The sequence below is a fragment of the Aulostomus chinensis genome, chromosome 15 (assembly GCF_037954235.1).
Source record: "Aulostomus chinensis isolate RoL2024-O1b breed Wild chromosome 15, RoL_Achi_v1.0, whole genome shotgun sequence".
Lineage (NCBI taxonomy): Eukaryota > Metazoa > Chordata > Actinopteri > Syngnathiformes > Aulostomidae > Aulostomus > Aulostomus chinensis.
Window position 1 is genome coordinate 14939013 of NC_141334.1, and position 24262 is coordinate 14963274.

Below are 24262 nucleotides of genomic sequence, written 5' to 3' on the forward strand. Positions count from 1 at the left end.
CTTAAAAGCAAATCAAATTATACACAACCTTGCATCCAATGATCTCGCCAGAATATGCAGACAGTTAACAATTGCTTGAGCGTCCGTTCCTGCACAGACAAATACAATAAAAAAAAATACTGTCTGTAAAACAAGAACAACTGCTCTCAAGTGGCTGACTGAAAAAAATACAAGGAGGCAACATGGAAAAGAGGGAAAGATCGCTGTAGAGAAAGAGACAGCTTACCAAAGAGAGAAACCCTGTGTCTCACCAGAGCGGACATTTTACAGAAGATACTATGACGAGATGGAAAGGAAATGAAAGGAAAGAAAGGCATGAAAGAGGACATGTTGATAAAAGAAGTAGAAGTGTTACATTAAAGGAAAATCTAACATATGTGTGTGTGTTGCATAACGGTAGGAGAGGTCACCTTGCAATCATCTCCTTCTCTTTATTGGAAGAATGTCCACCACTACCAAGAACTTTTGCAGGAGTGGACAAGAAGTAGAGGCAGTGGTTTTTGAAATACTGGTTGATTAAAGGCATCAGGATCTGAGAGATAAGAGTTCTCATAATTAGCACTGTGAAGAAACAATTTTGGTGATTAAATTTTGAATGATTCTTGCTCCAAAACATCACCTTGGCAAAGAATTTGATTTCCTGCTCATGAGGAGACTTTTCCACACGTCCACTGCTCACCACTGCCTCTGAAAAATACATCGCATGAGAGTATTCAATAACCTTGTCCACTAACAGCTACTTAACTCCAACACCATTCAATCATATGGTGCAGAATCTTTCCTCCAATTTGCTTCACAGTACCGAGATGAGCAATGAACTCCTGAGCGATTTCCATCCATTTCAAGAGCTTCTGCAGGAAGCCATATGCAAATCTCTTCTCGATGGAGGAAATGTCGGACTCCATGTCTTTCAGGCCCCTGAAAGGAAACAATAGTTTAGCAAACCAGCTTCAATTTAGCAGCATTTCTACGATGTGGTTTCATTTTCTTTCCATCTACAATCATCAGCATGTTTTTTTAGTTCATTACCTGCTGATGCCATACATGTAATAAATTAATCAAAATGTTACCAGATTAAAATGATCAAAATTGTAAGGTATAATACAAATACAAAGCTTTGCTTAATGTTCTCCTCAAAACTGAAATATTACCTGGTGACAGCGTATCCATTTAGCTGTAGGAATTTGAGCAGCTCGTAAGCTTTCTCTCTATCTCGGGCCTTTTCCTTTGCCGTCAGAGTGTCGTACGGCACCAGAAGAGGATGAGTTCCACCTCCTGCACAGAATACAAGCTCAGTCAGAACATCTCATAAGACAAACTTCTCTCCATAAAAAATGATCTTACCTTTGGACTGTAGCTCCAGCTTCTTCTTCCGTCCCCAGGTGTTATGGTAATTTTCTGCCAGCTGTTCTGCCATAGACTGATAAGACAGTCAATATTAATATTGATCGTATGCTAAGAAAACAAAGCTGGACGTTCCTCACAAGATGTGCCTCTCTACCTGCAGGTCCCTTGACAGCGCCATGTGGGAGATGTCGATAGGTTGCGGACTATAGCCGTGGCTTGGGTCGTAGGTTGCCTGGAGGATCAGAAATATCATGATGCACAAAAATTAAAACTATTTCATCTTTCATCCACGCAACTGCTCTGTACCTGAGCAGTCTGTGAGATCTTTCGTGATGCAACTTTCTTTTTCTCCGATTCCTCTTCCTCTCTAGCTTTATCCAGGTTCCACTCCCATGCAAGCATGGCTTTGATGGATTCTTTGATTGGCCAGCGGTAGATCTCTTTGTCCTGGAAGAAGGACGCTCAGTATGATCAGTCAGAGGGATGTAAAACATTAGTGCGCAGACATTGTATTCACCTACCTTCTCTGAGAAGGTTTTGTATGGTCGGAGCATAGGATGGGTTTTTGCATTTTCATCGAGCATCTCACCATATGACCAGTTATTCTGGATCTGAAATATGCAAACAAACACAATTCAATTTTATTTATAGAGCACTTTACACACAAATTAGACAGATGAAAAAGAGGAAAAATTTGCAAGAACACATTGACAGAAAAGAAAACTAAGATTAGGTTAAAGGTTATCAATTATATGTTTGTTAAATGCTGATTGAAAAGCTTGTACGGTGGCAGGAAGAGATTTCATGACCTTCAGTTGTCAATCTTCCTTACAAACAAGTGGCAACTTTGTGATTTTCAGTCCGTCTGCATCCATTTGAAATTATAAAAATGACTGATGTTCGCAAAATCTGTTTAATCAAACGAATCCAAAGCATTTCCCTTCAATTGAATTATATCTATACATATATTCATTTATATAATGTACACACACACACACACACACACACACATACACACACACACACACACACACACATATATATATATATAAAATTTACCTTTTCAAAAGCCCATTTATCGTGTGTGTATTCAGCATATTTGTTGATAAAGGGATCCAGTCTCTCAGGGATGATAGTGCTGTGGTTGGAGGGAGAATCATTTGGACAAATGGTACAGAGAGAGATATGCCTTGAACAGCTTTATGACAAAAAACATACTGTAACAACGTTCTCACTTTGTGGTCTCTACAGGTTTAGGGTCAAAGTTTCCTTCTGCATCAACTGAAGCCTTTTTCTCTGTTTTGGAGGAGTAACTGGCATCAACATAGTCCGGGGGAATAGCTCCGGCAATGGCACAGATGCATGGCATTGAAATTTTAAACATGTCAGCATCAAATTTCTGAAATCACAATTACAAGATATTACAATATGTCAATACACTACTGAAAACAATCACTTAAAAAAAAAAAAATCTGGCAGCAGTTCTACCTTGTGTGCAAGGGACTCAAAGATTCCCCAGAAGAGTTTACGGGTCAGGTGCAGCTCTTCTTCTGATGCCACTCCAAAGTTGGCCCAGCCATTGGGGAGGCAATAATATTTCCAGCAACGCTCATAGTGATTGGTTAAAAGCTGCAGGAGACACGCACACACACAAACGAAGACAAACATGAGGATGAAGAAAAAAGAAACATTATGAAAACAAATTGCCATTCATGAATTCATAATACAAACATAAATAAGAAATTAAATTACAAGTTACACAACAACAGAGTGTAACAACCAGAGACTACCAGGCATTCATGGTGCCTGCTCTAACTCAGAAATCCTCTCTCCACTGTTAGGGTCCAAACACACTGCCAGTAGAGGGAAGAGGGGCTGGAATAAAGGAATAAAGTTACTATGTTTAAGAAAACATTGGTTTAGTTCTGTGTCACTAGAATGAAGACAAAAGGGTTTTTGTGGAAATAGAAGAGAGCAGGTGGGGTGCTGTCTCGTTTGAAAGTGTTACCTCTATGTTCAGTATGGACACAAGTGATAGAGATCAGAAAATGTGTCGGTAGCGGGGACTTTGAAATGCAAAGCCCACACCTGCATCTGAGAGGCCTGAAGAAACACTTCCAAAAATGTTAACACATTGCTTCAGATAAGGAGCTAATTACCCATCCAACCTGCAAACCGGGATTGCTCAACAAGCAAAGGTGCAGAAAAATATGTGTTGACATTTGTAACTAAGATATGAAAGAGACTGTTGAGTGTCACTGTCCATTATTGTTTTATGCAAAATTTGATTTGCTGTATTAAAATCAGAGCATTTTCTTAATCTGTTTCATGTCCGTACTTGTCTTGTTGTGAACCAGTGAAATGCCAACCCAAGTACTGTTGTAATTTAGAGGTCAGTATCTAGCAACGTAAAGTCCAAGTAGATGTGTGCTTGCACTGCCCAACACTACACTTTTCTTTTGCATGGGGAGAACCTGTTAGGGCTACAAGAGCTATTCTGTTCAGAGTTGGTTCTCAGATAGCAACGCTAATCTTAAGAACACCTGAATGTCACAGTGTTGACTGAGGGGACATCACATATGAATGGAACTCTTAGAAGGTCTTCGTACCTTCAGGGGCATTTTGGCGTACTCGTTGAGAATGGGCACATCAAACACCAGTCGCCGTAGCAGATGCTGAAGCATGGACGGGCGTAGATGCCTGTGAGAAAGATAAATGAATTCAAATATCAATTGAAAAAATATATCAGATGAGATGAAAAATTTATCGTGAGGTTAAACTCACTTGCACAAGGCCATGAGACACTCTTCAATGATGTCTCGTTGGGCCTTTGTGAAGGCTCGACCACGGGACAGCCGATAGATTGTATGCAACATGGAGTCGATCATGATTGCTCGGTGATCACTGCCAGCAAAGAGTGGCGCGCACTTGGTGATGAGCGGCAACACAGCTGAGCACAGGTAACGGTTTAAAGCAAGGGCCATTTCTGTGGTGCTGAAAGCAACCTGTTGGACAGTAAAGGAAGTGAAGTAGGAGGATTGTTCGCAGTTGTGATCCTGCTCTCAATGATGACCACACAGAACTGGAAGTTTATTCCTCACCGTGTCAAGAGAAGCAGCAGCCCTCATGTCAGGCAGGAAGCCCACCTCCAGCACATGAAGTAGGAAGTCCTGGTTGTCAATACCATACACTCTGTCCAGGAACAGCACCATGGGAGCCTTGTGGTCTGGCACAAAACTGGCTGACATCTTTGGTTCAATGATGCTATTGTCTACACGACGTAAGAGAAGTTATCAAATATACAAAAAACAAAACAAAACAGGAAGCTGGACAGAATATTTTCAACTATAGGATAGAAATGATGGTAGAGTTTGGCTTGGCTTACCTTTTCCAAAAGAGGGAATCTGAACAGGAAGGCTAATGACTCCCACCAAGTCCTCAAGGGGGACCAGAGACCTGAGGATGGCTCTGATCCTCAAAGCCTCACCCTTCCCAGCCTGGATCAACTGTAAGAGACAAAAGAACCTGGTTTCTGTAGGGCATTACTACATTTTAAACAACATTTCCAATCCGTTTTTCTTGATCTCTTCTTTAACCATTTAGATAAGTCCAGTATGGTAACCAGTGAACAGCTTACATGCATCTCTGGAGCACATCGTCCCAACAAATCAATGAGAGCAGAGTAGAAGGACATAATGGCGTTTCCCAGGTGGACCCTGTTCTCTTCATGCTGCTCTTCTCCTCCAAACCTACAAATTAAATGACTATACCTCAACACAAGATTCACTGAGTACCAACAGGATGTTTTGAATCATCACTGAGAGCTCTTACATGGGGAAGCGTCTGTCTTTCTTAACACTAGGACCATCCCTAGCGGGGTCCTCTGAGATTTTGATGGCTTCCTCAATGGCAGCCAGCAGACCATTACCCCCCTCCCCTCGGAGGGCTGGACCGAAGCATTCAGGCCTGCGAATGAGGAGGCGTACCACCACATTGGCATTCTCTTCTACACTCTCTCCTGCAGGAGGGAAAGAAAATTGTATTATTAGAAAATAACAGACACCATATGGACATTGAATATTATACTGTATAGCCAATTATAAGTCTGACCATTCACAAATACAGCAAAACGAAGAAAGTCAAGGTATTTCTCTCCACCACAAGGATTCCAGCCAATGTCAGGGTAGCCTTTAGATAGCAACATCGGACAGCTTTGAAGTCCACATCCAGCCAAATACTTCACCACCTTGAAAGACATCAACCAATTCAAGTGCTGCCCAGCTTTACTAAATGCTTTGTTCCTGTATATATGGACAGTATTTTACCATTTCAAGGTCTTGTTCTTGCAGGGCCAATGCTAGCTCATTGTTGTCGATACATGAGGCCGCAGCCACATCCAAGGGGGTGGAGCCTCGCATTCCTAAAGGTTTGCACATAATTTCCAGTTTTATTACAGTTCACACAAGTATAATGTAATAAGTTTGGAGGGAAATCGAAAAAAACCCTCAACAAACACAATCACCGAGGCCGATGCCGCTGTTCTGCAGCAGATAGCTGAGATGGTCAAACATAGAACGCTGGTTTTGACGACTGATGCGACAGAAATAGCAGAGAAAACGGCAACAGTTGGTAACCACCCGCGGGAATCTAATCTCCTGTGGGTAGAAAAACATACTCCAGTGATTTATATTGAATAACTGTGTGTTTTCTGGCAGAATACTGCATTTGAGTGATTAAAAAAAAGTACCTTAGAGTCTCCACCACCCAGTACATTCACCATGACCTCCATGACAGTTTCATGCATTCCAAGAGCACGCATCAAGTTGGGATGCTGATAGAAAACTTTGTTGCTCATGATGTTCCTTAAAAAAAAAAAGACAAATCCATGTATAGATTATAACACATAGCACGGTTTTTAAAGACAACAACATATTTATGAGTTGTATAATGAATATGAACCCAATGCTCTGAATCATGAGCCTCTCCTCTTCTGGACCCATTTGGACTATAAGCAGCGAGCGGATCTGGCCTAAGCACTCCAGCAGGTCCATAGTGTCCTGGATTGAGACAGCATTGATGGTGTAGGCCTTGGGAAGAGCACGGATAAGCTCACCCAGCCCATCATACTGCCTGTGAAGGAGGCTGAACATCATACGGACTAGCTCTGGGTTCTGGATAAAGGACTCTTGGGCCCAGTGGATCATGGTGTGGGAAATAAGCTCCTGCAAAGTGCCTGGTGAACAGAGACATAAGAGTGAAACAAAAATACAAGATGCTAGTTTTTGGGTGCCAAACACTAGCTATTCTAAAATTAAAGGAAAGAAAATTTCTGATGGGAAATTTTTAGACATTAAAAAAGGGTTAAAACATCCTTTTGCCAGTTAAAAAGATGAAATATGTCCTATTGCAGTTATTCGTGCAAGATGAAAAATAAATCGGAGGCTCACTTGGTTTTGCATCTTCCTGTGGTTCGGGTTCAACTTCTTCCTTCTTCTGGCGGAAGGTCTTTACTTTTTCCAGCAAACGGAACAGTCTTCCACGGACAGAATTATCCACCTCCTCCTCCTGCTCCTCCTCCTCGATGTGAACACCTAAGGTTGAGGGGTTTTTTAAGAACTCATATTTATACCTGTCGTGCACAGCATTAATCCTGGATGCTGAAGGCAAAAGGTGTGGAATATCAAAAACTGACCACAGTGTTCCAGCAGAGCATTGTGGAACATCAGCAGAGATTCCCGGACCTCGTCTGGAATAGGACACTCGTCATCCTCTGCACAGCTCTTGAAGTTCATGAGCATGTTGACCTGCACATTCACATGCAAAGTTGCAAACAAATGTGTAAAATCTTAGTCACAAATACTTCATGCTTACTATCTGTTAAGACGACAACACGCCTGTTCAAAAAAGAATTAAAAGAACATTTATTGTTCGATTAATAGAAGTCTAAGTTAAATAAGAAGTCATTGTTAAACTTTCTCTGAGCTTTTGATACTTTATTGTGATGGATACACATTTTATTATTCAGCGATTAACCGTTAACTATGCTTTTGCTAAAAACAAACAGCTTAACAAGCTTAATAAATCCTTTATCATACAGTTATCAAATTACAATCTACCTCAGCTTTTATGTGAAAACTGCTTTAGTTTGCACTATTAAACCATAGCAATGTTTTATATCTAGCTTTGGAATGTAACTGTTAATAAGAGCTTAATAAATGATTTATTCACCCCAATAAAGCATTGTTCACTCATAGGATGCAACATGCTACGAAAAGCTTGACTAACTATCAGTACGTTCAGACTTCACTGCAAATAAGAGCATAATTATCTATACATTCATAGTAAATCAATAAATGAGCCCAGTTATAAATTATTAAATTAAATAAGAAAAAATGCTTGGCATCGTTTGATAATATAAAATTTAAGTTGGACTTTTTCTAACAATAAAAGTGTTTGTGACACTTATATAGTTATATCTAGTACTTGTGAGGTCTTGTAAGGGCCTTTTTGTCAATAATGAATACTTACTACAAGTACCTCAACATAAAGTATTACAGATGGAGTAATTCTTCTTGTTGTGAATATGACACTGTTTGATTGTACCTGCTCTTGTGGTGGGGAGCGGAATTCACGGGTCTTGCGGGCGGTCTCAGCAGCACTCATGGTGAAGGCCAGCATCAGTTCGTTGTAGCGCTGCCTCTGATTGGACTGAATCTGACTGACAAACTGATCTGAAAAGGCAGTAATGGCCTCCACCCTGTGACGTAGCTCACAGTCACAGAAATACTGCAGTAGCGTACACATCTGAAGAACAAGAGTAAAGTAAACATCCTTTAGTGTACTTTAAGAAAAAAAGTGTCATTGCTTTGCTTTTTTTCATCATAGCTCAACCCTACCTGTAATTTGACTGACTCGGGTAGCTTCATCTGGAAAAGTCCTTGTTCTAAATGTTCTTCTTTGGTCTCTCCACTGGTTTCTCCAGATTTGGTCTCTTTCTCTGTTTCTTCAGCTCCTTTCTCACCGTTCCCTTGCTCTGTCTCATCCTCCATATCTTCATGAAGCACGATGGATTCTGGCTCTTCTAATTCTTCTTCCTCTATTTCTTCCTCCTCTTCTTCACCAAGCCCATCGTCCTCTTCATCATATTCCTCCTCTTCTTCCTCCAGGGCAACCTCCTCTTCATCCTTCAATAATTGTGTTTTTTGGGGTGTTTTTTGTTCCTTCTCTTCCTTCACTTTGGCAGGCTCCTCAACACTCTCCTCTGCTTTCTTGCCGCTGAAGACTGTGGGCTCAATCATTTCCAGGATGTGTGTGACATCTTCATCATCAAACACACCCATAATCAGGAGGGTACTTATGAGTTTCAGGATTGGAACAAAATGAAACTCAACACTTCCCCCAACAGGATCTCTCATGGCTTGACCCCCATCTTGCACAGCCTCTATCAGCATGTTCAGCGCTGTAGTCTTCAGCACCTGGAAATAAAAGATAGTTTAGGATTTTAAGCGACACATTTATCATGAAAAATCATAAGCATGTTCCAAGTCACCTGTAAGGGGATTACTGGACTCAGGGTATAGATGTCTGGATCAGTTCCAACAAATCCAACAGAGGAAAAATGAAGTTTAGGACGCAAACATGTGGTGAGGCCAACGCCGGGTAAAGCATGTGATTTGTCAGTGTACAAAGTGATAGTGCGCGTCTCGTCCGTCATTGGAACGATGAATTCCTTATTGGTTCCTAGGCGGTTTCTCTTAGCAGACTCCAAGTGCATGCTAATGAGCAGGTCATAGAAGCCGCTTCTCATTGGTCCAGGTAGGTAGGTGTTCTCTATAGCGTAGAAGAGCTGAGATTCATCCACGTGGCTGCACAGGGCATGAGCTACACGGTTGTTTCCCAGAGCGCACACTGAGCCGTACAGCTTCAAGGTATGATAGTGGAACTTCAGCAAGTCCATCCGCTCAGACAATTCCAGGATATCAATACACCTAGAGAAGTAAAATAAGGTTAATTTTGCCCAAAAACAGCAACTAATTTGTGTATTGAACAACAGATATATTCAGCTCCGACCTGTTCTCCTCAGGGATGTGGAGGGCCATCATGGTGAGAGGCTCCAGACACTGCACATTCCAGCCCAGTCTCTCAGTGAAACGGCCTGTTTCCGGAGTCAGGAAGTTGTTGGGCATGCGACTCCAGATGACTGGAGTTAACATTTGGACATCCAGTCTGGGAGGGCACTGGGGGACGGGGTTTTTGCGTTCACTCCGAAACATAGCAGCTGATATTGGCATAATGTTCTGGTGAGAGGAGTGAAGGAAAGCATATTGGGATTAGAGAAGAATGTTAAAAATGAAACAATGCTAGCAAGATTTATCATGATACAAAAATGTGATTGAGTGGAAGGATTTTATGATTTGGGACTAACCTTAAGCTTGCCAAGCTCAAACTGAATCATATTCTGATTGGAAGGCTGGACAAAGACAGCAGGGAACAGTTTTGTGTTGGGTTCCACCTGTAAGATGAGAATACAAGTTGCATTAAATATTTAAGACCCCACAACAAACTGCATGAACGCCAGGTTGAAGTTTCTTTCACCTGGTAGAATGTGTTGATCTCCTTCCCATTAGCAGTAAAAGTCATGAGCCCTGTGTCCAAATCAATAAGGCAGCCGATTACAAAGTCTTCTTGACTGACTCGGGTCTGCTGAGAGCTGCTGAAATCGCCTCCACACACCATGTAGCAGTTACTGCGCTTAATACTGTGATGATGACAAATAACAATACATAGTGAGGCTTGTCATGTTGGAATAAAAGACATGGTTGTTTGTCTGGAAGAGTAACATACCTGTCATGGATGTTGCCTTTATCATCACCTACAGTGACAGTTACATTTCTCACTTTGCTGAGGTCAAAATGAGGGTCGTACTGGTGATAGTCAGGTGTGATCCAGCCGACCCAAACACCACTGGGCTCCTGGCCCGCAAATATTCGTACAGAATAGAAGTACTGGTAAAGGAAAAAGGCAAGAAGGGGAAAGTATGGGTGAAGACAGAAGATAAATTCCACATAAAGTCATACAGTGACTGACAGTCGTGTCGTGAATACTACTAGATCTATGGGTAGCAGTAAAATCAAATTGTGCATGGATGTAACAGTTCGATCCTACTGTAGTGGTGTTAAGGATAATGTCCATGTCGTCCCTGTCATCTGGCACCACGTCTTCCACTAAACGGGGCATGGTGGGAACAACAGGTGGAGGAGTTATCAATGCAGCTTTCTTGGCCTTGAAAAGGAATCTGTAAATGACAGGATTAATTATTTACTATGTAAGAGGCCAAGAATGCAGATGTAACCCCCCTAAAATGTCCAAAATTGCTTCTCAAATCACAAGTATTGCTACAAACCCTTTTTTCTTGCTTTTCTCAGTTGATGCGTCCTTCTCATTCTCTCCATTTTTGATGGCAGGCGTCTCCTTAGGTACAGAGGGTTCTTTCTTCTCCTCCTCCTGCTCTTTCCGAGTTGCTGACTTCTTGAGTATTTCAAAGTCAGAGTCCGGGTCTACCTCGAGCACCTCGTCCTCAGGGATGGTCATGGCGCGAGTGAGGAGAGTGGTCCCTGCTGGGACTTTGAAAGTCTCATGAAACTCAACAGGCATGCTGAGTCGGAAGAACAGGAGATCTGTGTTGGCATTCTGAGATCCGAACGTCTTGTGGGTCACTTTGAGACATGGAGCAGTTTCCACTGTCCCATCAACTCGGGAAACCTAGAGAGTGAACAGAAGTTGTCCAGGGGATAATCTCAAAACCATAACATAATATTTCACGTGACAACATCATATACCACTTAACATCAGGCATTAAAAATCTCGTGGTGTTTGAGCACATGTAGGCACAGGTGAGGATGAATTGTGATCCGATTGGCCAAACCATCTACAGAGATGCTCATGGACGAATTGTGATACAGTGGACGCTAACATAAGTAAAATGGTGCTTATGTCAGTCCACATAAACTATCACAGATTCTTATTCTCTAACTTCTTCCTCTCAGAATAACACCAGCAGCAGTCTAGCACATATAACATTAAATTTTCGACTCATGTAGATTTGACACCCAGTCTTCATCCCTGGAGGTCCCCATCACTAGTTTCTCAACCAAGACTTGCTTTCCAGCAACCAGATCTTCTTCTAGACAGTGCAGACTAAAAAAATAGAAGCGCATGTGTGTACCTACGAGGGTATAAATGTCCATTGTAAGAGTCTGGACTTTTTGAAAGACAAATGTCAAAAGGTGGCCAATGGAAGACCAGTACTGTACATCTGAGGGTGCAAAGTGACCTGAAGGGTACATGATTGTTTTAAAAAGGTACAACCCCAGCAACAAGCATCTGTTAGGTACACACACTTTTATTTTATTATATTCTTATTCCAGCTATCAAAAACAATATTTCTTACCCACAATTTGAAAAAGCAGCCAAATATTAAAGCAAGTAAACATCTCAATGTGGATACCAGACACAAGTAATTAAGAGGTGTGAAAGGAGTCATGTAAGGCACAATACCTCAATGTGAGGGTGCTCAGAAGGAACGGGGATGAATTGAGGGAGGCTCTTGCTGAACCACATTGTAATGTCTCTTTTCATGTTGATGGCAAACGGTTCAAATCCCTCCTGCAGGCCACAGATGGTAAAGTACCGCAGACTGCTGACGTTCTGACCTAAGTTGATCCGGCCGATCTGAGACAAGCCCAGGCTGCACACAGGTATGAAACCTGGACATGTTCAAGATAAATGTATGAGAAACACAAACCACATGTGTTAATGCCCACTCTCCATAGCATCAGTTCTGACTCTACCCACCCTCTCCGATTTCAATATCCTTAAAGGCCATCTCTGAGCCCGAATCACTGATCAGCATCTCTCCATTGAGCGTGAACATGATGTTCATCTCTGTCAGGTCAATCATACAACCCACCACATCACCGGACTGCCACTGCCGACCAAATGGTTCATTTCCGATGTGCCAGCGTTGGGCCTGAAAAGGAAAGAGCAGTTAAATATCACAAAGGCTGTCTAAACACAGATGAAAAACAACTCTTGCTCCCACCTTGAAACCATTGAAGACATAAGCCAACTCATCTGCACCAAGTTCAGTGTCTGCGCGTACACTAGGTCTGGCCCAGCCCACTCGCATCTCCCCGACAGTCACAGCCTCAAATTCAAAGTACCACTTTCCTTGTGTAACAGCATAAGATTTCTCTGCTCGGAACACCCTGATCTTATCTCCCCGGGTGCTGCCTGCTCCGTGCCCACCTATAGGAACACAAGTAGAGCAGTGACAATCACTTCATTGAAAAACCTGTAGATCAAGTAAAAATGCATGTAAATTTAAAAGGAAGGAAGGAAAGAACGTTTCCATACAGCATGGCAAACTTACTGCTCTCCTGGTCAGGTGGTTCTATGTTGTAACCGTAGCCAATGAGAGTGCGAACAGCTGCACAAACTGTATCTCTGTTAGTCTTTTTGGTCTTTTCATCCAGCAGGTTGTAAGGAACCAGACGTGGATTGCGCTTGTTTATTATATCCTGTAAAAAAAAAATGATAAAGGAAACATAAATATGAGATGAAATAAACCTAAATGGCCATAAAATTATCCAAATACACACAACAGATATAGTCAGAATGGGAGATACCTGAACAATACTGTATGTCCAGCCCTGGCGGACCCGGTCTCTTGCCCACACATTGTGTCCATTTTCAGCCAGTCTCTCCACCAGAGTGTTCTGATTTGGAGTCAGCTTGACATGGTTGAGGTCCAGCGGGGCTGGCTTATAGCCGTTAGTCTGCATGTAACTAAGGAACAACGCATACTATCAGATAACATCATGATCAGAAACATCAACATAGTAGAAAAATAGGAACAATGCCATTCAAAACAAATGCAACTCACGTTTTGGGAAGTTTGGTCCTCTTCAAATTCTCCTCTGCTTTCTCATCTCCCATCCCTACGTGACAGCCCAGAGCCAGTAGAGTCCTTTGAAAAGGATTACACAATGAGGTAGAGATATAAAGAGTAGAAAGCTCTATTTTTTCTCATCAAGAACAGGCACACGCTTACTTGAGTGTTTCCCCTGACATGGCTAAATTGTAGTTTTTCTCTGGGTCAGGCAGACTCTGGAAATCCACCAGGCATGGGTGCAGCTTCTTGTTGTCATCACGGAACTTTATTGATCAATTTAGAAAAGTAGTGAAATGAAATCCTTACTGCAAAAGCCACAACAGTTGCCACAGGGAAGATTGCTAAAACAAAAAAGACTCACCAGTCCATAGGTCCACCCTTGTTCTATGCGAGTAACAGCCCACAACTCATGGCTATTTTCTGCTAGCTTCTCTCGGATGCGCTCCAAATGAGGAGGAAGCACAATCTGAAAGGACAAAGACGTGAAGATGGTTATGATGACTAAAGATTTATGGCAAAAAAAGTCTGAGCAAAGTTTTACCTGTATAGTGTCCACAGGGCAGGGAGTGAAGGCTGTATGTGACAGGGACTGTGTTGGACCCAACAGGTTGCGGACACCGTCAAAGTCATGCTTGTACTGCTTGATGTGCTCAATCCGCAAACGATCACGGGGCAGCACAGCCTCGTAGCAAGGAGCATAGCCAGGAGGTGGAAGGAACTTGAAATCCCCATGACGTCCTCCAAGAAGAAATCGCAACCTTGTGGTTAAAATTGAAAAGAAAAAAAACAAAAACAGACATTAGCCTAATTAAGAACAGTGTGTGTATGTGAATTATTAAAGAAAAGACACAATGAAACTATTTTATTTTGGAATTTACAATGTCTTACTTACTTCACACCTGCAGAGAAGCTGACAACAGGGAAGAACAGGCCGTCCAGGTTAAAGTTCTCAAACATGCCCTGAACAGGATGCCCATTGATGCGGAAGGAAATGCTGGGGACGTTCAGATCCAAACAGCAGCTGACCACGTCTTCGGCTGCCAGGATGTGCTGATTGGGCATAGCAATATGGCGCAGAACACGTCCTGCCAACACATCCGGAGAATCAATTTATTGTGCTTGTGTCATATTTTGTCAAAGTGAAATTCTTGTGAGAGTAACTTTACCTGACCAGAGGTGAAGCCCATCAAAACCGTAGGAGTAGAGGTCATCCCCAACACCGTTGCCCCCCCAGCCTTCCCCTCCTCCAGGGTAAGGGCTGAAACCTTCCGTCAGAGCCCAACCCACACGCAGGTGACAGGGCTGAGCTGAGAGGAAAGAGTCCACATGGTCCACCATCACCTCAAAATACCACTTCTTATACTGAGTGGATCCTTCACAAGTCCCAAGGAAAATGTTGGGTCTCATGCTGAAAGAGGATATAAAAAAAAAAAATCTCTCAGGATGGTTGTTATGACACACAAAGCACAAAGCATGCTCAGCAAGTGCTGACGTGTGCCCGTAATAAAACACCTACCTGGTCACATAATTGATAAGGTTAGTTTGAAGTAGGAGGTCACGACCTGGCAGCAGATTCTCTGTGATGAGATTCTGGTTTGACCTCACAGCCACACCATTGCACACACACAGAGAACAGAGCACATCCAAGACCTGCAGAAATCCATCTCTTATGAAGACTTAAGACTCTTACTGGAAACACATGACTATGACATTTGATACATTTAAGAAAATAGGAGCTGCAATCAGCATACAGTGTGCCATGCTCCTGACCTTATGATTGCGTCCATGCTTATCTAGTAGGGAGATGATTGATTTGATGTGATTCTCCTGGATGATATTCAGAACTTCTGGACTCTCAATCAGAACGCAGTACAACACCTCCAGAATCCCTGAGGAAAAAATAAGACAATATATTAAATATAAAACCATAAATGGATACAGAACATTGCTGCCGAAGTTGTTACATGGACAGTGGAGGCTCTGCCCTTAAGAGTCGGCTTCAAAATATTGCGACTCACCAACAAATCACTGAACCACTAAGGCCCAAAAACATTTCCTGCTCACTTGCTGATTGTGTAGAAGTTTTTTAATGCTTTTTTGTTTTTTTATTCTGCTCTCTTTGCATTTTCATTGTTTTCTTTGGTTTTCTGTCATTTGTGTTGCACAAGCACTTTATACATACATTTGCCTTGCCTATATGTATCTGTAAACTATATCATACAATATACGGCATAATACATCAGCTGAAACCATAGCACCTCTTTGATGTAACCTTTGTGAAACATTACAAGCATCAGTCATTTACAAGTGTTTGCTGCTGGGCAATTCTTTGCATCGTAATGTCAAATATGCATGCAGCTTCCTCTAGATGAGCCTCTGTAGATCTGAAATACCTGAAGATGCTTCCAGACGATCCAGTTTACTGACCAGCCAGTCCAGGTTATCACAGAAGAGTGCACAGTTAGCTCGATTGCCTCGGATCAAAGACGCTTCAGACAAGAGAAACAACAAAGGGCTTTGTTAATGAGGGCCAGGCTATAAAGGAACAGAAATGACAAATCTAAAAGGGTAGGACAAATCCCCAGACGGACATACCAAGCAGTTCATACAGTAAATTTACAATCTCCTTCCATGACTCTGCAGCTTCTTCCCCAGCATACTCTGAGAAGTGGGCGGCCGTGTTGTAGACGTTGAGCCGATCAACACAGTCCAGAACAAGAGTAATCATTCCCTGTTAGGAAAAATAAAGATGTAGAGAAAAAAAAAAACAGTAATAACTGATCATGACGCGTGATGATTCATCTCTAATCCCACCTCCTCTTGAAAGAGATTCTGTCTGTTCTTGAGAGAACGCAGCTTGAACTGTTTGTCTTCATGCTCCAGCTCTTCCTCGGGGGGTCGGAAGTAGAAGATCAGGTCCTGCAGGGAGAGCACCACTGTGTCCATGGGAAGATTCGGAGGGTTTGCAGATTTGTTCTTCCCACTCAGAGCATCTAGACCTCTGGAGATATACATAGAAACGTGATGAGAATTTAAAAAAAAAAAAAAAGAAACAAGGATATTAGCAAAGATTTGGATGGATTTTAAAGTGAAGTGGCGCTACTTGATGAACTGGTTGAAGAGGCCTGTTGTGCTGTGAATCATTCTGGCAGCTTGTGACTCTTCGGTTTGGGAACGAGCAACTGTGAGGGCATCATCCATGTGACCTTCTTTATGGAGTATAGCCTAAGAATTAAACAAAAGGTGAGCTGAAAAGCTTCTGACTTCAATATCATGATATAAAATCTGGATTTACCTTTCTCTTCAGAGGACCTAAACGGGCAGATTTAGCATCAACTGCGGCATATGTTAGCCAAAGCCCAGATGAAACATGTTGCACAAAGCACATGGACTCGCCATACTTGATCTCTGGTGTGCCCATTCCTTCCACGTCTCGCTTCTGTGTGACTTCAATTTTTTCCTGTATGATGATTAAAAGTAGATTCTACATGAAGAATGGTACCACTCATGGAGTCTCGGACACATGGCAGTTCTCAGCAGCGCGCAGGGAACATTTATTCTGCATGACAATAACCTTTGAAATCCTGAAGCAAAAGGCTGACATTTTGGAATTGGCCTTCTCAGGGTCAACCAATAGAAGTCCCTTTTCTTCGTCTAGATAAAGGTATCTGCCGGTTGTTATGTGACGTATTCGGAACGACTGGCCCCATTTGATGTGACTGCCACTCCACCTGTGGTACCAAAACACACACATGAATGACTACCAGCATACTGTAACTCATGAGAAAATATATGTTTTTTAGAAAAACAAGAGTCTCACGCAATGCGCAGCGGTTCAAGCCTCCACAAGGATCGAGCATGGCTGCATACAGCGCCTCCCTCATAGTGAGCAACTCTGAAAATCAGTAAAACCAATAAAGCTAGAGAAGTGCAACACTGTTCAGAGACGGTCAGGAAATATTATTGATACTGATTTCCTGCCTCCGAGGAAGTTTTACGTTTTAGATGCCAAATAGTTGGACAGCAGCAGACATTCACTCAACATTATATCAGATCAATAGACTGATGTGGCAAATGGCTGAGAAGGTAAGATAAAGCAGAAAACTCAGCAGTTTTAAAGTGATACAGTACGTCACATCACCCTTATCACCTATTTGCCTTTCAACAAATCACAAATAGGTGACTTCAGATTAAAAGATACTGTTCACCCTCTTGCACCATAAGAAATAGTCAGCCATGTATATATAGCTCAATGCTAAAGGCAGATTAAGGCTAACAACAATTAGAGCAACAGTGTTATTATTTGTCTTTAGCTCAAATCAAAGTTTTTGGGGGATAACTAAACACACAGCTAGATAAAGAAGATATACATGATATCGGACGATGCACTTGAAAGTTTGTAAATGGACATTTTTGAACAGTTTTGTTGTCATTTGTAATTGGTGGCGATGGAGTGTTATCAGATTCCAGCTAAATAGATGTTGCTTGCTCTTTCTGTGTTCTGGAGTCACAAAGAATTAACGCTGCAGGAAAAAAATGTAAAGCTCAAGAGAAAAGGTAAAGTACACTTTTCAGGTATCGCTTTACAGTGTTTTAACATTTGATGGCGTTAACAGCAGTGAAAGGAGTTGGTCACCTTCGCTGGTCGTCCCCTTGGTCAGCTCCTGGGATTGCCAAACACTCGTCCATGTGACCGTGGAACAACCTGAGCACATATCCCCCAGTCAAGAAACCTGGAGGATGAGGGTGATATTGTTAAAAGAAAACAGGGAGGATAAAGTGACAAAACCAACAATTAAAAACTCAGACCTTCAGCTAGCTCGCAGCCTGACATCACAGGGGTCATAGTCCATAGAGTTTGCATGAAAGATGCATCTACCATCAAGTCACCGCTGGCATAGGAAAGATGCTGAAAAGAGAAAAGGGGACAGAAATAATAGTAATAAGACAAACAGTCCATATATTATCAGTGTGAGTAAATAAAATGGTAGTTACCAGGTATCGCTCTGAAGAAACACTGACAAGAATGAGGTCATCTCCCACCCTAACCTTCTCGCCTTCAGACCTTTGCTTGGAGGCCGGATGGATGGTCCACCAGCAGGCCTCTCCTGCGATGGTGAAATAGATTCAGAAAATATACACCTGTACTGTTGTGTCTGGGATGTAATGAGTGGTAAAGTTTACCTGTGGAGTCTTCTTGCAGGCCAACATCAAAAGCCAGTTTGTCGGTAAGCGAGCGCGATGTCGTCAAACAGCTCAAGTACTGCAGCAAACAAAGGGGGCATCAAAAATCCAGATAATGCAAGAAGAACGACAATACTACAGAAGAGATCAGCGGTTGCTATGGAAATGAAATGTAGCTACATGCGCTCACCATGCTAGAATGAGTGTGTTTCAGGAGGATGGCGTGGCCGTACAGCAGCGTTCGGTGACCTCCGCCTTGGGAAGACTGGCAGGAGGAAGAGTCAAATGAAAAAGGGGTTACAGGCAGAGTTCATAGATGTTGTTTACATGTGGTTTTAAAGTGCGCCTTTACGATCAGATGACAAGTAAACAGCGGTAATGACAAGTGTAAATGACCACCAGATGTATCGAGATCCAGTCACTCAAACAGCTAGCTGAGCTGGTCTGGGACACATCCGACCACACAAGTTTCGTCGAGCAGACATTGATACATTGCGAAGCATCTCGACAAAAACTCTGAAAAATACATGAGCAATGCAATCCAGTGGTCGTTTTGGTGATCAGGAATACATAAGTCTTGAAATATCCTGTTCTCACTCTTAAAAAAAAAAATTACTGTACCCTTTGACCTTGTGGAAGAAGTAGTAATGAAATCTAAACACAAGTGACCAGCTGGACATATTTGGAGATGCATGATGAGACAACCCAATTCCCCAAGACGCACTCTGACACCGAATGTAAACTGAGTCGTATTTATTCCAAATTCTAATAAGGTGTAACAAATTGGAGGGAAATCAAAGGATGTCGTGAGGCGTGGCAGAACTATAAATAAAGTAATGCATAACATATTAAAAAAACTATTGGTTAAACTTTATTAGCCAGTTTCAGGTTTTTAATGCATTTTCTATTGTATTGTTTATGAGGAAAAAAAATTAAGCTGAGCGAGACATTAAAAAATATTCATAAAAAAGGATGGAGAGGGCTTATCTACAAAGATGGCATGACTGATATGATTCAGTGGAGCTTTTATTACATTACATACCCATTTGTCCAAATCGACGGCCTGACGTTGGCAGGTGAGAGAGTGAAGAGGCAGCAGACGCGTGTCGAGAGAAGAAACAGAGTGGGTTGCTCTTAGAACAAATACTCTACTCTCTACTATACTGTGGGAGCATGGAGAAGAATGAGCACATTTTTACCAAACAGTTTTCTTCTGATTGAGTCGTACCTCATCCACAGATGTATTGGACAGCATCTCCTGTAACGCCCGCACAGACAAGGACTGCTCCAAGATGAAGCAGCAAATAGCCAGGTCTGGCGGGACATTCTGAAACACACCAGTAAAACCTTTTTATTGGCGACGATTAAAATGATCGAACATATAAATAATAAGAAGCCTCTGCATCTTTTTACTACCTGAGCGTTTGAGGTGGTCTCCAGGAAACAGAGGCGATTCCCAAAGCCCTCGCAAGAAAGGCAGAGTTTGATCTGTTCTTTAAGAATAGAGGCGGTGCACTGCAGAACCACTTGATCATCCTACAAAGACAGCAATTCAGCAAATCTTAGATCCTATGGCTTTTTATTTGCATGGGTTCTGCTTGTCATGTAACGTATGAGCCTTGCAGGGAGTCGTAATCAAAGGAATATGAATCTGTGAGCGCGAAAACTTTAAATGATATAAGCCAACATGGATGATGCAACAAACACCTGTTCCCCAACATTAAATGACTCGTGTTCATAACCTTCACTTTCTTCTGCTACTCTATTTCTCTGGCCTGTCGCCGGCCACACTCTAATCTCATTGCCCCTCTGGCTCCATGGCTCCGGCCGCTCCACCCCAGGCTCTATTTCAGGCCGCAGCACCTGCTGTTCACACGTCCCTTTTTGGAGAGCAACAGTTCTTTAGTATTTGTCTGCCAAGGAAGTTTGGCCCACATTGCACTGCTTCAATAAGACAATTAGTCAGCTTGCTGAGGAGAGGAATATTCCTTAATCCACACTCGGGAGAAATGAATGTCATTTTAGCAACATGAGCGTCAGGCAGCTGGAATTATTATGTAATTGGTTTCTATTTTATTTCTGTTGACATGATAAAAATGTCCAACTCAGGATGTTTGGTTATTAATTACTCAGATTTTCAGCATGGTTATAAAACTTGTACCAGGTGTCCTGAAGCATAAGGAAGAGTATTTCTGCTTATGTGATGGTTGATGACTTTCAAATGTCTCAGTCGGTTGTTGTTTCCCTCTGACGAATGTCCTGCACACGCTTGGCCTCATTCATTTAATGCTCTTCCACACAAATGTGTTCTAAATATACTCTATAGGCTTTTTTGTTCATTTCAATTTAGTTTTATTAGTAACATTGCTTCTGACATCTCTTGTGTTCCTCTTGTAACATTAAAGTCTTCATTAAAGTTTGGATGATTTACAGTTCCAAGAGGTAGATGTCAGGAGGAGGAGTTACAAATAACCATCAGGCTTTGCTTCCTGTCTGTAAGACCAAAATGAGGGTTAAACTCAAGCATTCTAAAATAAAGTGCTTGCCTTTAGTTCTTGTCATGAATGAGGCCCAGTGATTTATTTTAATGTAACTTATTTAACAGTCAGTGGTAGACAGTCTATAGTTTATTCATATTTTACAGCAAATCATACATCTGTCAACAGCACCAGCACCTTGCAGACAGTTCAGCAAAATGTTGACATCGATGAGAGCACTCAACAAACAGCCCTACCTCATCTTATGACGTACGTATGAGTGTTAAGTTTCAGTCCTGCTTCAAGTCACAGACTGACGGACAGACTGAAAGACAGTTGTCATCACAGTAAAACAAGACGAACAGCTAGGCTAACAGCTAGGTGTTAAACAAGTATTTGTAGGTTTGCTATTTAGAAAAAGAAATTAGAAATTAAAACACAAAATTATTAAAATAAAAAGCAGAAAAGTAAAGTTTGCTTGAGGATCTTTAGTAGCCGAGTTCCCACAGGGACTGAAGTAAGCAGGTGCTGAAGAGGGCCCAGCTTTGAACCTGCTAATCCTCACACAGTATATATAGAAGTCAGCTGAGTTCAGGGCCAACAGCAACTGACAGCGACTTTATGACGCATTGTTGACATATTTGACTTGGGTGCTGCGTGTCAAGGCAGGAGGGGACAATGGCAACTGAGACGAAGCTGCTAAAATTACACAAGGTTTGTTCATATTCATCAAAATTATTAAGGAAACATCTGTTAAAGCAAAACAAAAAAGAAAAGGATTGCAGTCTAAGTCTTGATCCTGATGCAGCTGCATGGGACTGATGGAAAGCACCTATAGATAATCAGTGTTTGGTTACACTAACCTCAGATTACCAGAGTCAAGAAAAACTCCAAAATCCTCTAGGGACTGTATCATGTTTGCAAACGACTGAAATGTAGGAGGACGCATTTGTTAAAACAGTTGTTCAAAACGTCAATAAACAACTTATAAAATGAAAATTACATCATTTTCATTACTTTTACGTAAATGTATGCTATTTCCCAGCATTCATCCATCTTAAAATGGTTTTAATATGTTTTGCAAATGAGCACTTCATAAATTGGTCCCTCTGTGAGTTTCAACCACATTATGTTTTGATATAAATCATCTGTTAGCTAAATAACACATCAGGCAGAGCAGAGTAAAAACTTCTAAACCATCTGACACCCTGTAGATTTTTTTCTAATGCACTGTGAGAAATCCGTTTTTAATTTCCAAATTTTTACAAAACTGTATCACCAACATCCACCCACCAAACATTTCGTCCAAGTTAGCCTCAAAAGAGCATAAAGGACATGATATCTGTGATAAATCCTTCAGTTATCACATCCTACAAGGCAAGATAAATATTCATTTTAAATCCCAAGAGTGAGAACAAGCTGGATGGAAAAGGGTGGTTATCACTTATGAAATAAAATCTCTGATTAAATACAATGTAAGATGATGAATTTGCACAGAACATTAAATCCTGACGCATAAAAAAACAGTGGCACATGGGGTGACCACTTGTATCTATTCATATCGCAGCTCAGTTTGTTTTGGTAGAATTATATGTACATTATGTGAAGTAAACTTGCAAATGGAAAACTTTCATCGTTTCACAAAAGAATGTCTAAATTTGACGATTCTTAAAACAACAGGACACTTGAGTGAATTAATTTTCTCTCACCGTTGATAAAAATTGAGTCAAATGTGCAGGTAACGCATGTAAGAGCATGCAATCATATCTTAACAGAAATATAAGATTTTCCTGATTTTTTTCTGAGAAGCTACTTGCTTCCTCCTTCACCTACAGGTGTAATGGTCCAATAGAACAAAAGGAGGTAGCGTATAACTACTGATTTATGAAATACTTATGGGTTAAAATTAATTGTATGTAACTGAATCTATTACTTCTAACAATCTCAGTGTGTCAGTGGCAACCTGGCACCAGAATTGTGTTCTCAGTGAGCAAACAGAAACATATCCAGTGTTGTCTATCTATCTATAAATAGATAACAATGACTACAAACCAGCCAACTGTCCTTGTCAGTCTCTTCTTAGTCTACGTACAAGTACCAGTCAAAGAAAAATGTTTGTCCATCATAAGGTGACATTTTACGATACAAAAAGATTATTACTGTACAACTGTTAAATACTAACGAGCTGTAAACTGTTTGAGAAGAGGCAGACAGCATCACTTACGGTACGCAAGAATTGAATCTCTTCCTCTCCATCTGCACCTTCTGCCATTCTCCCGGGGCATCAAGAGCAAAACCTTGAGAGAAATGGGGAGATGTTTGTGTCTCGGTTCTCCTGGTGACTGGCCTCTGGCCCACCTCATATGGTAGGGCAGTGTTAGTAAAAGGCTCTGAAGGGCACTGGGGGTCCTGCGTCCCTCACTGGCTGTGTTGGGAGGCAGAGGGATTGACTGTCCATTCTGGTTCATAACAGCATCGCTAAGAGGAGGAGCAAGCTGACAAAGCTGCAGCAGCTATTCAGAGCTTTCTAAATACTCTGAACCTCTGTGTGTTACTATTTTATACAGTGAGAAACTAACTGAACTTGAAAAAGTGAGAACAAGTCACTCACTATTCATAGATTGGGTTAAAATGATGCAAAGCCTCAAGCAACACAACCTCAATCAACGCAACCTAAACAAATACAATTTGTGTTCAAACTCAAAATCAAACTGCACTTTCTATTCACTTGATGAAGCGCTAGTAATCAGAGTCATCAGATTCTGAGCTAATATTAAATATTTGTCAACAAATATACCCTTATTGTACATCAAATACACATCAACATCTTGCCTAGACGTCATCTTCTACATAATTATGTAAGACAACATCTTTGTTTAACAGAGACTCAAGTAAAATAACACCATAATCATTTAATCATGTTTTTTTTTGTTTTTTTTGCATTCCCTCTAACATCACAAATCGTATCGCAACCACAATTTTAGTCAACATAACAATTAGATATTTTTTTCTTAATTGTGTTGCCCTACTCACCACCACCACCATTTGAGCGACAAAGTTTCTGGTGACCAAAGGATTAGTCTATAACTTCATATTAGTATAGAATTATAGTGATTGTTACTTTTGTTATTTATATTCAAGTTACCTGTAGTTCTACAAGCGATGAAGGATTAAACTGATTCAATTCTTAACACAGAGTTTGGCACGATGAAGTAGCATCTACATTCTGGTTCCTCCACCTGCGTTATCCAAGTTTCACCAAACTTTGAAATTAGCTTTAAGCAAATTAAAAACGTTTTCA

General features: G+C 41.4%; 1 protein-coding gene across 1 annotated transcript in view; it reads right to left on the reverse strand.

The window, feature by feature from the left end:
- LOC147248895 (ryanodine receptor 1-like) overlaps positions 1-24198 on the reverse strand; it is a 48579-nt gene extending 24381 nt beyond the window's left edge. Inside the window, exons 1-65 of the mRNA XM_086226924.1 lie at positions 24107-24198; positions 23186-23258; positions 19901-20020; positions 19713-19811; positions 19527-19547; positions 18675-18749; positions 18485-18563; positions 18296-18408; positions 18110-18209; positions 17937-18033; positions 17121-17195; positions 16875-17031; positions 16596-16760; positions 16404-16525; positions 16115-16301; positions 15896-16031; positions 15694-15789; positions 15071-15189; positions 14817-14950; positions 14467-14708; positions 14193-14385; positions 13842-14058; positions 13662-13766; positions 13460-13563; positions 13292-13375; positions 13035-13194; positions 12779-12926; positions 12449-12654; positions 12202-12376; positions 11905-12113; positions 10751-11109; positions 10513-10642; positions 10192-10352; positions 9943-10105; positions 9773-9859; positions 9418-9644; positions 8897-9335; positions 8244-8822; positions 7951-8151; positions 7040-7151; positions 6795-6938; positions 6307-6580; positions 6095-6209; positions 5870-6002; positions 5673-5767; positions 5458-5593; positions 5179-5365; positions 4985-5096; positions 4733-4853; positions 4449-4618; positions 4132-4352; positions 3957-4047; positions 2836-2976; positions 2583-2746; positions 2407-2485; positions 1869-1958; positions 1654-1794; positions 1502-1579; positions 1345-1420; positions 1152-1275; positions 803-918; positions 620-687; positions 411-532; positions 227-276; positions 29-89 (exon numbers count right to left, since the gene is read on the reverse strand). Of these exons, the coding sequence (XP_086083050.1) occupies positions 29-89; positions 227-276; positions 411-532; positions 620-687; positions 803-918; positions 1152-1275; positions 1345-1420; positions 1502-1579; positions 1654-1794; positions 1869-1958; positions 2407-2485; positions 2583-2746; positions 2836-2976; positions 3957-4047; positions 4132-4352; positions 4449-4618; positions 4733-4853; positions 4985-5096; positions 5179-5365; positions 5458-5593; positions 5673-5767; positions 5870-6002; positions 6095-6209; positions 6307-6580; positions 6795-6938; positions 7040-7151; positions 7951-8151; positions 8244-8822; positions 8897-9335; positions 9418-9644; positions 9773-9859; positions 9943-10105; positions 10192-10352; positions 10513-10642; positions 10751-11109; positions 11905-12113; positions 12202-12376; positions 12449-12654; positions 12779-12926; positions 13035-13194; positions 13292-13375; positions 13460-13563; positions 13662-13766; positions 13842-14058; positions 14193-14385; positions 14467-14708; positions 14817-14950; positions 15071-15189; positions 15694-15789; positions 15896-16031; positions 16115-16301; positions 16404-16525; positions 16596-16760; positions 16875-17031; positions 17121-17195; positions 17937-18033; positions 18110-18209; positions 18296-18408; positions 18485-18563; positions 18675-18749; positions 19527-19547; positions 19713-19811; positions 19901-20020; positions 23186-23233 (9353 nt within the window). The 5' untranslated portion in view covers positions 23234-23258; positions 24107-24198. The remainder of the gene's footprint in view (positions 1-28; positions 90-226; positions 277-410; positions 533-619; positions 688-802; positions 919-1151; positions 1276-1344; positions 1421-1501; positions 1580-1653; positions 1795-1868; positions 1959-2406; positions 2486-2582; positions 2747-2835; positions 2977-3956; positions 4048-4131; positions 4353-4448; positions 4619-4732; positions 4854-4984; positions 5097-5178; positions 5366-5457; positions 5594-5672; positions 5768-5869; positions 6003-6094; positions 6210-6306; positions 6581-6794; positions 6939-7039; positions 7152-7950; positions 8152-8243; positions 8823-8896; positions 9336-9417; positions 9645-9772; positions 9860-9942; positions 10106-10191; positions 10353-10512; positions 10643-10750; positions 11110-11904; positions 12114-12201; positions 12377-12448; positions 12655-12778; positions 12927-13034; positions 13195-13291; positions 13376-13459; positions 13564-13661; positions 13767-13841; positions 14059-14192; positions 14386-14466; positions 14709-14816; positions 14951-15070; positions 15190-15693; positions 15790-15895; positions 16032-16114; positions 16302-16403; positions 16526-16595; positions 16761-16874; positions 17032-17120; positions 17196-17936; positions 18034-18109; positions 18210-18295; positions 18409-18484; positions 18564-18674; positions 18750-19526; positions 19548-19712; positions 19812-19900; positions 20021-23185; positions 23259-24106) is intronic.
- Positions 24199-24262: the final 64 nt, after the last annotated feature.